This window comes from Atractosteus spatula, chromosome 4, assembly GCF_055471065.1.
Source record: "Atractosteus spatula isolate fAtrSpa1 chromosome 4, fAtrSpa1.hap1, whole genome shotgun sequence".
Lineage (NCBI taxonomy): Eukaryota > Metazoa > Chordata > Actinopteri > Semionotiformes > Lepisosteidae > Atractosteus > Atractosteus spatula.
Window position 1 is genome coordinate 33,842,408 of NC_142709.1, and position 16,061 is coordinate 33,858,468.

General features: G+C 38.0%; 1 protein-coding gene across 1 annotated transcript in view; it reads right to left on the reverse strand.

Annotated features, from left to right (window-relative positions):
* Positions 1–556: 556 nt before the first annotated feature.
* LOC148836130 (OX-2 membrane glycoprotein) overlaps positions 557–16,061 on the reverse strand; it is a 40,151-nt gene continuing 24,646 nt past the window's right edge. The window contains exon 7 of the mRNA XM_088914867.1: positions 557–2,637. Within this exon, the coding sequence (XP_088770993.1) occupies positions 2,633–2,637 (5 nt within the window). The 3' untranslated portion in view covers positions 557–2,632. The remainder of the gene's footprint in view (positions 2,638–16,061) is intronic.

Here is a 16,061-nt window from a genome sequence, read left to right on the forward strand (position 1 = left end):
ATATCTGCACATTATCAGGGTGAGTTAAACACAGGCTGAACCGTCTTTCTGTTCTGACCCACTTCCTGCTTCTGTGAACTTCGGGTGGCCAAACCTGCCACTGGGATTAAAATTTGAGCACTTCTCTTAAAGGGGAGCTCCAAGTGTCTGAAGCCCTTCATGTTATCTATTATTACTCACGGGGTACACAGATATTCTGAACACAGCCCAGAACTTGTGACGTTACTCCCAAAATACCATACACAATGTTTGGACACCCTTCTCTCCATGAACTCTTGCACTGAATATATAAAAACTATGCAATAAATGTTTGTCATCTGTCAGATCATAATGGCAATATTGTTTTTCTTCAACTCTTAACTGCGTTTAGTGAATGAGATGGAGAGTTGAAGTGCTGTGTGCTGTGCTCTGAGGGTGAGGCAGACACTGTTGTGAGCCAGCTGAACTCAGGCTTCACACATTAGATTTCTTAAGCTTTAAAACTGACCGCTGGCGTGGCACAGGATATCAATACAAAGAAATTAAGATGATATTTAAATGACTACAATACAATGCCTTTTAATTGACCACTTTACTTTTTACCAGAATAAAGTGTGAAATTATTTTAAAAAACGAATACAGTGAGTTTTTAAGTATTTAAGTACAAAACAGCATATAAAGAGCTATGACTCTTTTGTAATGTAATGTATATAATATATACTCTTACTTACATTCCAAACAGCATAAATCCAAAGTCTGATACACAAAATGCAAATAAAAACAAACATACATTCATGATTCCTCATAACTAATCTATCTTCTACATGAGAGTAGAAATAAACAAAAAAATACAAAACACTTCAGATGTAAACTACTAGAAAGTATTTGACATCACTACATGATATTTTAATTCAATTTTAACACATCTAAATATGCTTAATAAATATATGCAAACATTCAAATCCAGACATTGAACCAAATGCATGCTAGTTGCACAAAGATTTATTTAAAGTAAAAGTTTAAATAAAAACAGCAAAGATAAAGGCATAAGGAAATGCCCCACCAAAGCACTTAGCCGAAGAACAAAAAAGTTAGTTTTCTTTGTACGAAATCCAACAAACTGAAATAATAAAATGAGTCAAAATATCATTGAACTAGACATTTTATCGTCATCCAAAAACTGGAATTGGCATTGTGGTAGCCTGGGGTCCGATCTGGAAGATCAGGGTGCATGACTGAAAGGCATCTTGGGCAGGATGTAAGTCCATCACAAAGGGCACGCAGGCGTGTATATTTTGGCATGTGCAGTCCCTAGACCTAAACTCCACTGAATGTGTGTGGGCTGTTGTGGAATGTCTTATCAGATGTGGTTCACTGCTACCCCTGTCTGGTTCAGTGCTTTACCAACTGATGCTGGCTGGGTCCCATAGGATGTTCGAGGACATCTGTGAGACCACAGTTGGAAGCCACGCTACAACATCCCGCAGTTACAAATGCAGCTAGGCTAACTGGACTGGACTATCCTAATTTCCATTTCTAGGAACTGAAAGGGAGCAGTTTTTAAAAACTGGACACTGTGCATCCTGAAAATCTGGTGTTATCAGGTGTTCTTCTAGGATCAGTCCTGAGGCCAGTTATATTTGTTACTTATACTCTGCCAATGGGTCATATTTTTCCTAAGTACAGTAGATCAGATTTCAATGCTGTGCCAGCTGCTTTACCAGGTAGATGCACAGAATACAGGCTTTTGTATTTTCTGAAACTGCTGCAGCACCGTACATTTGTGTTTAAAAACAAAATTTCCTTGCCGAGTTGAATGCGTTCAGAAAGTATCAACCTGAAATTACACCAAAACCATATAACACCAATCTTAGCCCTTTTGCAGAGACAAGCGGTGGAGACCTGCACCAAATTCAGAATGCTGCCTCTGACATGTAAGACTCTGAATGGTTTCACATCAACTTGCATGTGAGACCATCTGTCACCAGGCATCCCTCCAAGTTACTTCAATCACACCCGTGCCTGTACCTCAGTTTGTTTTTACATTTGCACTTACTAATTTTTATTAGTTTCTTTTTTCTCTATTTTTTATTTCATAGTCTAATAATAATAATTAAATAATAATAAATTAAAACCGTGGGGTGATATTTTTTAGTTGTCAGAGTGGGACATCTCGCTGAACCTGTAGAACACACCGATGGAGAGTAAATGGCACCAAGAAAACAGCAGACTGCAGAAGAGAAAACAAATTTGCTATAAAACAATAGGATACAGAAGAAGGAAGCTATTAAATAAATAAAAACAGCACACTATAAAACAGTTTCGGTCAAACAACCCATTCATTTCATCAGGAAAAGCAGAGGTTAATTCTGTGATGATTAGTAGAAAAAGACACAGAACATTCTGGCCTTCTTTAACGTGGGTTTGAAAATTAATTTAATTAGTTCATATACTGTATATTCAACCAGAATAAATGTAGGGTGATTTTGAAAATAAATATTTCTATTTTCATGTCTGAAGCACACATTTTTTCTCCTAGACATTTAAAACTTTTTTGCTTGCGAAAATGTCCAAAGTGCTCATTGTTAAAGCCATCAGCTTCAATGTCATCAGCAGCCTCTTCGTCAGCTTCCTTCTGTATTCATCAGTTAAATCAATCTGAGAAAAAGCAGAGAAGAAATCAAACTAAAAGAAAAGAATTTCTGTTTTACACTAAGACACTGAGCTTTCTGCAATCTGCAAGATGTCAAACCTCATGCTTGGATCAAAAGATTTCTTAACAATTCCTTCCTGGACAGTCCATGAAAAAGATCTTAATTCTTATCAGAACAAACGCATGTCTGGGATCCTTTTAGTCCAAATGCCACCGATTCACCCCTACAATTTTGCCAAAACATTTTCTTCTGTTCATCTGTTTCACATCTGTTTCTTTAAGAAAAACTCAAACATGGAAGGGAAGTGTAAAGGATCACACTAATAATGAGCTTCATCTACAGAAAATGTAATAGCTTTAATATTGTATTATTAAAAATCCATTTTATATTACAAAATATTAAAATATGATAATACTGTCAGCATTAAAAATAATAATTGACACTAGTACTCTATGTATTAAATATACACATTGCATATATGTATCTGGTCTTGCATATTGACTAATTCTTTAAAAAATTAAAAAAATAAAGATAAAATAATTCAGACACTTTTATGTTTGTCTCTGTGTATTTTTTAAGTACTCAAGTACATAAATTATAGTTTCACATTTTTTGAATGTAACTTCCCTGGGGCATGGAGACATGCACTGTTGCAGTAATAATAAATTAACAATATAAATAAAAAATTAGATTGGACTAAAAAGGTTATTTTCGTTTTTTCTAAAATAACAGTAACTTATGCAGAATTTCACCAGGTGTGAATCCAATTTCATTAACGTGTTTCCCCAGTATATAGCTATATATACCTGGCCTATACAACAAAAAAAAGCTTTAACCAAAAAAGAACTTCTCGGTTTCTGTCTTTACAGTTCCATCTTGCTTTATATAGTGTGCTGATTGGTCCTGATGGACTGGCCAATGAGAAGGTGTTATTCCTCACACTCAGTCACATGGGAGAACACTGGGCACATCATAGAAAGTGAACACACTACACTGCGCGGTATTTGAAACGGACTGACAGTGGTCTTGCACACTTTTCTGTTCCATGCAGGGTGAGATTAAATGTAGGCTCACTGCGGAATTTAGCTTGGTCATATTGGTGGTATTCTGGCATCCCTTGATTTAAAATCTATGGCTTTAAATTCATCTCCTAGCATTTGTTTTTCATTTAAATGGCTTCCCAAATTGTCTAGAAGATGTGAATGATGTGTCAATATAAACACATTTTTTGCAACCCACAAAAAACCTGCAGCTGTTTACATACAGCATCAGTGATCTATTTGGTTGACACTTTCATCCTACATAACTTCCATTTGTACCCATTGATACAGCTGGGCATTTGCCTGAATCAACCTGAGTGAAGCAACTGGCTCAAGCACATACCAGCAGAGCATCTAACCTTCACCTAGGAGTTCATCCGGAGTCCTGACCACCACTCCACACTGCTGCAAACACCAGGTCACATGAATAAACCTAGTTACTATGAGAAGTCCTTTGTTCGTGATTTTGCTGAATATCTTTAAAAATCAGACCAGGAAACTTTCACTCCAGGACCTTCAGGACATCAGAGTTCAGAGTGTTTTATGTGCGAAGGCCCTCGGAGCTATGCTGCCACAAGCAAGCATCTTCTGCATTAGGGTGGCAGTGCTGGGATAGCATCCCCTGGTGGTTATCCATAGTAACGCTTACTCATTGACAAATGAAATATCCTTACGCTTATATAGTGCTTTTCTGGACACTTTACAGGTCATGGAGACACTACCATTGCCAATGTGCAGCCCCATCCGGATAACGCTACGGCAGCCATAGTGCACCACTACACTCACCAAACACCAGCTATCAGTGGGGAGGAGGACAGAGTGATGAAGCCAGTTCATAGAGGGGGATTATTAGGGTCCATCAGGAGACTGGGGAAGAAATTTGGCCAGGATACCAGGAGATTTTTCATGAGAGTCAGGAACTTGGTTTTACATCTCTTTCAAAGGACAGCACCTTTTTTACAGCATAATTTCCCCATTACACAGACTGCAGGGTGAGGTCTCATATCCAGGTACTGGCCAGGCTCACACCTGCTTAGCTTCAGTGGGTTGTGAGTTGTGAGTTGCGAGTTGCAGGGTGATATAAAGGTAGCTGCTGGCTATATCCATATGCATCTAAGCCTAATACATATAGACTGTGTTACCGTCAGCTCTTTTCTAAGCACCCCATCATTCTCCCTTTATATTGCTGTATATTTAGCATTTTACCTCTAGACTCCAAATGAATGTTGCTTTCTGAGAAAAGCAACATTCAGTACTGCCTATTGTGCTTTCAATGGAATTTTTAAGGTTAAAGTTCCTGTTAAATCTTTTCCATATACAACACGTAAATTTAAAACTCTCTACAAGCAAGCAGATCGCTAATATATGTAATCCAGATCTGACATGCTAACAACATATTTGCAGTAGGTGAACTTTGTGATAAATGCAGAAGTTGAATGATAAGGAGAACATCCAATCTGACTTTCCCAAGAGGTCCTGTCATGATCCTATGAAACCTGAGATAGAGCCAACTTTTCATCACAAATTCTGAGTCAAAACCAAAATCAAACATATTTAATTTACTGTTTAATGTAAAGACAGCTTCTCAAAAAATCATATTTAATCCTTCTCAGTATAAAACAGTAAATCTGTTGTAAACAACCTGTCTTTCCCAACATAAAAAATGTGTTCAGTGAAGGGGAGATCAAGTCTACATGAGTGTGACCCAGCAATTAAAACATAACAACAATGTTGAGTAAAAAAAAATAGCTTTGTGGTTTGAGGGAGAGTATTGTTTTAAAACACACTGCTTTTGAACATTTTGCACTCTTTCATATTCTCGTTTGTCAGATGTTTCAGGACAATACTTGCAGAATGAGGGACGTTACAATATGACAATATGACATTGTGAAATTAATGTCGATTTCCTGTTCTCTCATCTGTAGATATATTTAGACACTCTCTATGTACAGTAAAAAGCGCAGGTATTGAAGTATACTTAGTGAATTGAAATTGGTCATTTTTGCTGTGTACAGTACTAATGAAATATGAAGTATAGAATTTCAGCTTTTGTTTCTGGGTTTCATTTTGCATACATGTTTAGCCATGATAGAACAATGCCATCTGCTGTATTCAATCCCCCCATTTCAGAAGAGCAAAAGTAATGGCTGTCAGGTGTCTGTAATTGCTCAGGTTTCATTAATACATTAATAATGAAAACCTAAAAGGGCCAAGAGAATGTATAGCCTTAGTTCCAGCTTTTGGAGTGTACATTTTGGATCTTGGGTTAGAAGGCATGAACCCAGATGAAGACGAGAGAGCTGCCTGGGATGGAAAACCAAGCAATTGTGAAGATGAGGACGAGGAAAGTTTCAAACAGAACCACTGCAGGGAGGATAGGCATAGCAAAAATCAACATTACAAAACGTCTTGAAAAAGAAAAAAAACTACCGGAGGAGAATCAGCATTAGGCCATCCAATGAAGACATCTGCAGCTGAAGATATTCAATAAAAATTAGAAACCCCTTAAAATAACAACCAAAAGAGATTGCGATCTCCAGAGCGCAGACTTGACAGTATCTCATTTCACTGTGAGCTGCACTGCAAGATGCCTCTTAACCTTAATCAAAGTAATATGGTCCACTTTTAACAAAAACAAGAGAAAGGGTACCTTAGCAAATTAGTAGCACCTAATGCGGAAGTCAAGCAAGACGTTTCTAAAATGTCCATCTGAGCTGAAGAACCACTTGAGAGCACCAGAAAAATCTTCAGATGCTTGCAGGAGATCTAATCATTTTCTCAAAACGATAAGATGTTCTCAAGCAAAACTCAACAACACTTCAAAAAAAATCCAGAGGTAAATTCCAAGATTATTGGCTATCCAAGATGGTTGGTTGGATGCGCCCCACAAACGGACATACCTGGAGTACTCTCTGAAAGACCAGCCTTGGCAACAACTTCAGCTACGGTCAGAAAATTCCACATGTTACCCCCACCAAGTAAGTATCAATATATTTGGAAGGAGAGAGGAGAATCTAAAAAAAAATTCTTAATTTTAGCATCAAAGACAGGAATATTTGATGGCCTGAACTTGTTTTTGCATTGGAGAGGATCCAATGATTACAGCAAAATCTGAAAAAAATGACTCTTTCATGTGTTACCCAGTGATATAGTGGAAGGATGTTTGCAACTGCAACAGGATTTTTAATATGTCTTTCGGATGCATAATTGGAATTGGAAATCACACTGCGGTCACTGTTTTCACCATGGTCACTGTGGGCTATGCTGGGGAGCTGTGGTGAGGGCTCTGGACTGCCGAGCGGAGGGCTGAATGACATGGTTAATAAAGGATCATAAAACAGTACATTTACAGTTGCCTGATTTTTTCATTTATATTGAATTGTTATTTTTAAAGTATCAGAGTAGGGTCAAGCATAAATCGTTTCTGTCAAAAAATTAAAGATAAAATAAAAGGGATCTAAAAGTATGCAGACACAAGCTCAGACAGCACTCTGGTTGGAAGATGTTTTCCTTTTTTCCTTGGGAAAAAAAAGGATCCTGCAGACAATTTCATACTTGAGTGGCTGCCAGGCTCTTAGAAAGGCAGAGCTGCTTTTCACCTGACATGAGTTATACAGCCATGTGTACAGGAGTGGTGATGCTGATCTACTGAAGAAATCAGACATGTGAACCAAATATTCTGTCGGTTTGTCTAGGATCTGAGGTCTACGGTCTTTTCTATAAAAAATTTTGGATGTATGTTTGGGTATACATACCAGTATTAATGGATATTTTGAGGGAGGTTTTTATTGTATTGGCAATCCTCTACACAATATGGACTGAGAACTTTCAGAACACTCTGGACAGATATCAGGATTCCAAAACCCTCCAAAAACAATCTTTCTACTTTACTAATCTCATAGAACAATAGAAAGTAAATCAGCATTTACAACCATAAGTCTGTGCCTTTAGCCCCCACAGTAAACTTGCCTTAAACAAATATGGGGAAATGGAGACAGCTTTTTGAATTTTGATTACTCACTGACTAAATTTCAGTTAAAAAACATCTCTGGTGCAGGCGATAGTGTATTAGATACTATCACAGTCGACAGTAGTACTGGTAGGCTTGTAATAAGTCCGCAGATGACCACACAATCTTTCAAGCACAGATGTGTGAAAAAGGCAACAGGTCCTGATCTGCCTCTCGTTTAAAAACTTGCACAGAGGAATTAACACCAGCATGGTGCCCTATTTTTCAGAAGTCTCTTGACTCTCACTCTGTTCCAGCGCTGTGGAAAAAAGAAATAATCATCACAGTAACCAAAAAGCCTTGTTCCTCGGATAATAATAACTACAGACCGGTAGCACTGACATCTGTTGTTATGAAATGTTTTGAGAGAATCATGGTATCTGTGCTGTGCTCAGAAGTGAACACTGTACTGGACCCATATCAGTTTGCATATAAACACCGGCGGGGCACCGATAATTCAATTAACATTATTATTATTAATTAACTGGTTCTTAGAGGATCCCAATGCCTATGCTAGGATGCTGTTTGTGGACTTCAGCTCTGCATTTAATATGCTGCAGCCCCATCTATTGATAAGCAAGTTGAAGCAAATGTCTGTTAACCAGAACATTATAAGATGGTACCATTCATTTTTAACAAATCGTACATAGTATGTCAACAAAATTCTTTCTGAGTCACGATCTATTCGCACAGGTGCCCCTCAGGGCTGTATGGGCTCTCCAGTTCTGTTCACACTTTATACAAATGATTGCACAAGCACTAGTCAAAGCAACATCATTTTCAAATTCTCAGATGATACAGCTGTGCTTGGCTTAATGCATAGAGGAAGCAGTTCATCTGTGTACATGTCAGAAATCCAAAGGTTTGTGCAATGGTGCGACAACAATAGCCTAATTTTGTTCATAAAACAAAATAAATCATTTTTGATCCCAGAGCAGTTGACAATCACTCACATGTAGTAATCCACTACCTATCACTCAGGTTGATTCATATAAGTACTTAGTTGTACACATAGACAGTAACCTGTGCTGGACTACTCAAGTTGAGAGTGTTTGCTCCAAAGGTCAGCAGCACTTATATTTCTTGCGAAGATTAAGAGTGTTTGAGGTTCAACAGGAAATAATGATACTCTTTTTCCATACTGTAATTGAGATCATTATCAGATATGGTACTTCAGTGTGGTTTGGTAATTTATCAGTTCAATTGAGATTGCAGATTACCCGCCTCATCCAGACAGCTTCGAAGCTCATGGGAGTGAAACAGCATCCCTCCCTCCAGCCAATCTTTGAAAAAGCATAATCAAACAGGCAGAAAAAATTATATCAGATCCTTCCCACATCCTCAGTTCTGAATACCAAATTCTTCCTTCTGGCAAACGTTTTAGGGTTCCCAAATGTAAGTTAAACAGATACAAACATTCCTTTGTTCCACTATCCATTAAAGCCGTCAATGCAAATGGCAAAGATAAACACAATTTTTACCTTTACCATCCACTTGTGTGCAATATGTTTTGTAATGTGTTATAAATGTTATATGTTGTTATGTGTTATACATGTGCAATAGGGTGATGTGCATTTTTTGGGGTGTGTGTGCATTATATTTAAATGTACAGAAGTGCTGTGTGTCCACAAAAAATTTCCCTCAGGGGACAATAAGACTTATCTTAAAATGTGCTGTCAACATTGACAATGTAAATCAACTGTGCAAAACTAAAGAGAGAGCCTTCAGTGACCAAGTGAATATAAAGAGGTATCTTTTCGTATCTTTCTCTTATTTTGCACATTGGATGTGGGTAACACTGCTGACATTTTTAAATTCAAAACTGAACACTATTTTTAGTTGGCTCTTTTTCTTTATAACATCTTTTACCACTTGTGAGCTACTTATTCTCTATTTGCTTTATGATTTGAGCAATTTTACAATTGCAAAGTGCTTTGGATGTTTTATGAGAGGTAAACTCAAAGTAAAGATGATTTTTTAAACTGTTCTTACTTGAGGAAAACTAAGGGCATCACAAGCTAAATCAAAACTATGACTTATATTCACAAAGGTTATATAAACAATATACAAGACAATAAACAAGATACATTAACTTGACAAACATTTGAAGTCCCAAGAAGAGAGGGAATGAACACAGACTGGTTTTCCTAACAGTAGCTCTTACAAGCTGCAGAGTGTTGTCTAGACTCTCGGTGCTCTTGGCCATACTATAGTGGCTTAAAGGTCTGTTTTCTTTTCTTTTAAAAAAATGATGTTAGTCTGTCTTATTTGTAATTTTGAAAATCTAAACAAACCGAGCGCGTTAAATATAGGACATGGAAGGAATGACCAGAATGCAGATATGGGTTCTCCACACCGCATGCTTCAGGGAAACATATGTTTCTGAGTTGGAGATATATTTAGCTGAATTTACTCATAGTACTTTTCTCCAATTTCTTGTAGCCACTGTGAAAGAACCCAACCTTTAACAAGCTGAAGTCAATAATGTTCAAACAAACCGACTTACTCTTGTGTGAATACAGTGTCTTCCATTTTTACACCAACAGACCCACCAAACCGTCTATGAATATTTTCCTTTTAGATCAGCATAAACACTAGTAATGCAGGGTGCCAGGGCTCTTACAGAAGATGTACTCAACTTGAAATAGGGATGGAGTCCTAATAAGAAAGAGTGGACATCCATACGTCCAGTTTCTAACCACTTTAACAAGTACAGGGTCACAGGGCAGACAGAACTTTTCCCATCAGGCAAGAAGAGTGAGGTTGGATACACTGTGAATGGGAGACCTGTCCATTTCAGGGAACACACAAACATACACTCACACCAGGGCCAGTTCTACAGAAACCAATTAACCTACCAGCTCGTCTGTGGACTGTGGGAGAAAATCAGGCAAAAGTGGACATTACATGGAATAATGGGCAAAGTTTGTGCAGATAATGGATACGCATAAAACAAAAAAAGTTTTTGAGGTTGTTTATATTAAAATACATGGAACACACATCATAAACAATGTTGAATATGTTCCCATAGCAGCCACAAAAACCTTGATCCTAAGAGCACAGCATTGACCTATTTGACTTGTTCATAGTTCAATGTCTGCAGTTACATCTTTCCACCAGCAAGTGCCACTGCAGTGCAAAATGTTTTCATCTAAATCTAACCCGATCTTAAACTTTATTTAGCCAGACTAATCAAATAAAAACAGATTCACAGTGATAACAAAGAGACTCTTTTGTATAGCAGAATATCTACAGTTTCATTGAAACTGTAATTTGAAATTGGAGCAGTTTATTTGAAGTGCTTTTCTCTAGCTGAAGGGTTTGGGTTCAGTCCACAAACTCCTTTCAAAATGGTATGCAACAGTCTTCACATTCAAAAACATTCCTCCAAATAGACAATCTAATGTACAGAGAAAATATCCTTTTCCCCTGAAAGATTTCTAAAAGATCATCCAATATGACTATTCAGTGACAATAATGTGATTTTAAAAGTGCAATCTATCTTCCACTGGGAGAGAGGAAATGACAACTCCCATAACTTCCTAAAGTATAAAAGACAAATGGCTCTAAAAATAAAGTACCATAATCTGTGAAGGAAATTCTTATCTCCTGAGTAGAGCCCAATCATTCTCTTTCTATATTCATCATAACCTTGGAACTTTAAGTGAGATATCCATCAAGGTTTAAGAGATTGCACAATCCACCTCAAGGCAAACTGAGCACATTACAATTTTTTACAATTGTTTTGACATAATTTTCAAAAGATGAGCAAAACTCTTAACACAAAACAAAAAATTAAGATGGCAACTGACTAACACAGTTTACTGTATTTCCATACAAAATGCAGATTTCTGAATCACCTGTTCCGCTGCTTAAATATTACTGATGACACATAAAAACCTATTCCAAATGCTAAGCAAATTCATGAAAAATACAGATTTCAGACTTGCCTTTAATGAAGGAATGAGCCAGGGAGCTGCTGCAGGAGTGAAGATAGAGCAGAGGGTGGGGTGTGAAATGAGATGCGCAAGCCAATCGACGTGATTTTCATACACAGGGGAATAGGGTTTGACCTCTTCCTGAACTTTTACATTATTATATTTAAAGCTCCATATACTGTATTTAAAATAATTTCTTATCATTCGTTTGCTCCTAACAATTTTACTTTGCTAGGAATATTTAGAATTACTTCACATTAGTTTCAATGATTAAAATAGAAGTCTTAAAATATGTATTTTTGGTTCTGTCCTTTGCTTTTGCTTTAATGATAGAGTGACAGTTTAAAGGTTTTTATGATGAAGAGAGTAGTTTAGATTTTTGTGTGAAGAATTTACACTTTAGTAGTTATGCATTACATGTTTCAAAGCAATTGTTGAAATCTGTAAAAATAACGTATTTAGAGCTGAAATAAATTCTAACCTGAGGTACAAGATTTTCTAATATAAGTTTAAGTTTCTATATTATTTTGTTCAGATTCTATCTTTCGTTTATGGAAATATGCAGTGCTGAGCTACAAGTTAGTTCAAAACGGTGTCCCATGTCCTTGCACTGACTGGCAGACTGGCCATGTGGTTAGGTTAACCACAAGGACATTGGTTGACAGATTTGCAGGTCCCACACATACAGCTGGCTTTTCTGTTTTATGAGACCTGTGGTCTCTCTGGCCACCCAGATACAAGTGCTGATGGAAGAAAACACCTGACATAACTTTAAATAAAGGGCATACATTGTTTTTTTATAGGGTCACATTTAAGCCTAGTTGCATTCCACTGCCAGAAACGACATTGTTTTAGTCTCATTGTAACAGACAACTGGTGTGGAAAATCAGTTATCTTACAAATTCAAAGCAGCAGACTTCTTCAGCATCAGCACTAACACAAACCAGAAGACACATAAAATACAGAGACTACGTGGAAGTGTATTTAAAACCACTAAAGGAACAGGAGAGACAGGGCTGTGGGAGTGTGGAAAAGCAACCCAGCCATGTTGTTGAAGTTGGTACTTTGGCTTCCTCTGGATAGTTTGGCGGGTGGAAACGATTCTTGAATCAATGAACATCTGATCACCAATCAGGTCTTCTAATGTTCTTGTGTATTTATAAACCAGGAGAACAGGTGAGGACTGTAAAATATTCTCACTCCTCATCTTTAGTATTCTAAATCAGAGGCGTCCAAACAGATGCCAACAGGGAGTTCCCAGAAACTGTCACTTTGGGCTAATGTCTACAAAGACATTACAGGCAGGTGCTGTCCTTCGAGCCCTGATTTGCTCTTCTTGCCCTTTGATTAATGTGGGTCAATTGTCACTGCACAGCACCGACAGGAATTTCTTCAAGATCTGCGTTTTGCCTCTCAATCCACCCATTATCAGAAAGTCGCTGACTCCTGACGAGGATCATGGGACCTATCCTGGAAGCTCGGAACAAGTTGAGGGCGCAGCCTGGAGTGGAAGTTTATCCATTGTACCGCACACGTAAAACCTAGAGACACCTACTTGCCCAGCCAGAGTGTCTCTCACAAGTGGAAGGAAAGAGAAGCACATAGGGAAAACCCACACAAATCTGGGGAACATGCAAATTCCACATAAAAGGTCAAATCCAGGACCTTGGAGCTCTGCGGTAGAAGCGATGTCTCACCATTCTCATAAACTGAATAATCAGATTAATAACCAGCTGCTTTCTAATGTCCAAAAAACACCTGTATAACTAAAGTCTTATCTTAATGACAACATGCCACTCAGGCAGAAAACAACATCATCATAATTCCTTATACTTTCAGCAGCAATAGTGCACCAGTTCTCTCACCCCACACCAGCTATCAGTGGGGAGGAGGACAGAGTGATGAAGCCAGTTCATAGATGTGGATTATTAGGAGACCATGATTGGTAAAGGCCAATGGGAAATTTCGAGAAATTCAAGAAACACCCTGGGATTTTTAAATGACCACAGAAAGTCAGGACCTCGGTTTGACATCTCATTCGAAGGACAGCACCTTATTTACAGTATAGTGTCCCCATTACTATACTGGGGCATTATGACCCACACACACTGAAGGGTGAGCGCCCCCTACTTTCCCCACTAACACCTCTTCCAGCAGAAACCTTAGTTTTTCCCAGGCTCACACCTGCTGAGCTTCAGTGAGTTACCAGCTGTGAGTTGCAGGGTGATATGGCTGCTGGCGCCAACAGGAACAAGAATATAACATTTCTATGCACACAAACTGTAAATTTATCCCATGAATGGTAAAGTTTAACAAATGGTACCAACGTGTTATTGTTCCGTTTACTAAAAAGAAATGCACACGCAAGTGCACAAAAAAATCTTCAGTTCTTCTAGGCCACATTTACTAAACAACCTTTACTTCCTCTTCCTTTCATAAGTCCGTTTGTTCATTCTGTTCATTAACCGTAACGCATAACATATTTAACATAAACCGGAGGGGAAAAAAAGTATTTTTGAGGTTTTTTTATGGCAAGGTATACTTTTAACTTCAATCCACCTGTAAATTAACAGCCTGCACAAGACTTGAAGATGTGTCTCCACAGGATTCCATGCATGCAGTTTGCGAGTCTTCACGTAATCTGGACTTCAATAGCATAATGATAGCTCTTGAAACTGCAATGTTTGTTTTACCCTGTCTTCTAATTAAATTAAAAAAACCCAAAAGGATTGAAACCTAAATATTTGTTTTACCATTTCTTTCGTCTGCTGAAATTAAAAAAACAAAAGAGAAAATGTGAAATCAAGTCTTGAGAATTCAAAAGTAAACTCTAAATGTGGTGGATGTTAGTCAGTGGGTCTTTTGTCAATGCAAGTGTACATTTTCCCATATTTCTGTGATTACAAAGTTCACTGTGCGGTAAGATCAGTCAACATTGCCACTCCTTTTCTATTTTGGAAGTGTGTAACATCTCCAGCTACTGGAAAGGGCTCCACTGAGAAAGTGAAGAATAGAGACTCTTAAAACTAGACATAAACCTGGAAGGTTGTGGGTTTGAAACCTGCGGTTGAGCACTGTTGTTGTACCTTTGAGCAATCTTCTTCACCTCAACTGCTCTAGAAAAACGATAAATTGCTATGTAAGTTCTGCTGAATAACATAATCAGACAGGTAATCATAATAATGAATACTGGGATCCATTGAGAAGGCTGTTTGAGCAGACTTTTAAGATGCACATCACTGAATCACTCAAAGGATTTCAGGTGTCGAGAAGACATGTAGCCTGAGCTGATCCACTCTCCCCTTTTTGCTCTGCCTCTGGCAGCTTCCACGCAATTCCTTTTAAGGAATAAAGCCGAGCATCAAACACAGAGAGGAAGACTGGCGTGTCTGTTTGAGTCAGACTACTGCGGGTGGCAGACTCCCTCTTTTCTGCCCCTCACTGTTGCTTTTATTGTTCATCAGGTTTTTACCCAAAACTGACTTCATCCTGAGCAGCTTCCTGCCAGCTCACTTACTAACAGACGTTCACTAGAAAATAGAAGAAACAGGATCCAGGAATATCTCAATCCCTTACCTGAAAGGGCCATTTGGGATTAACATTGATATTAATGTTGAATCTTGAATAACTTTGGAAATTTAGAAAACTAATTATGACTTGCATACATACAAACACTGTGTGTGCTGTCTGTAAATATAGATTATTGTAAAGAAAAGGTATAATTATATTGCCAAACAGGGGTAAACTTTGTCAGAACTTGTTAAGACTTAGTAGTAAAACATTTCAAGGGCTTTTGAAAAACTGCGCTTCAGTCTTGTTGGACGTGGACCTACACCCTGTGCTCATCGAGCTCTGTGTGGCAGCCTCTTCCAGTGGCACTGTGTGAGAAACAAAGGTACGCAGTCCTTTATGACAGGAGCCTGTTCTTCAGTCTCAGGCAACGTTTCTTTTCAGCTAACAGTGGGCTTTAGAACTACCTGTGCCCCAGACCTACTGTGCTCTGTCACGAAGGACAGACTCCACATGTGGGCATGAAAACGTCAGCACTGTGGATGTGGAAAATAACCCTTTGAACAGCAACATTTGAAGCTTATTTATTACTAAATAATAAATTCACTGAGTGAAGCTGATTTAAAAATAAATGGCAACAATAATAATAATTATTATAACTCAGGGATATTTTAAGGATTTCCTGTGTTTTCAATTACAAGAAGCCTTTGAAAGCTACTCCAGTAAATGTGCTTTTCTGTGGTAGCCGCCTGAGGAGATAGAAGCACTCAACACTGTGTTGAACCACAAAACACTTCAAATTAGAGTGCTGTGATTAGCTCACGTCTGTGCTCCTTCACCTAATTTCATAAGCAGCAATTATCACTAATTCATATTTGATGCCTTTACTTCAGTGGTAAGAAAGGTGGCCCTGAGCCAGTTTAAACACATT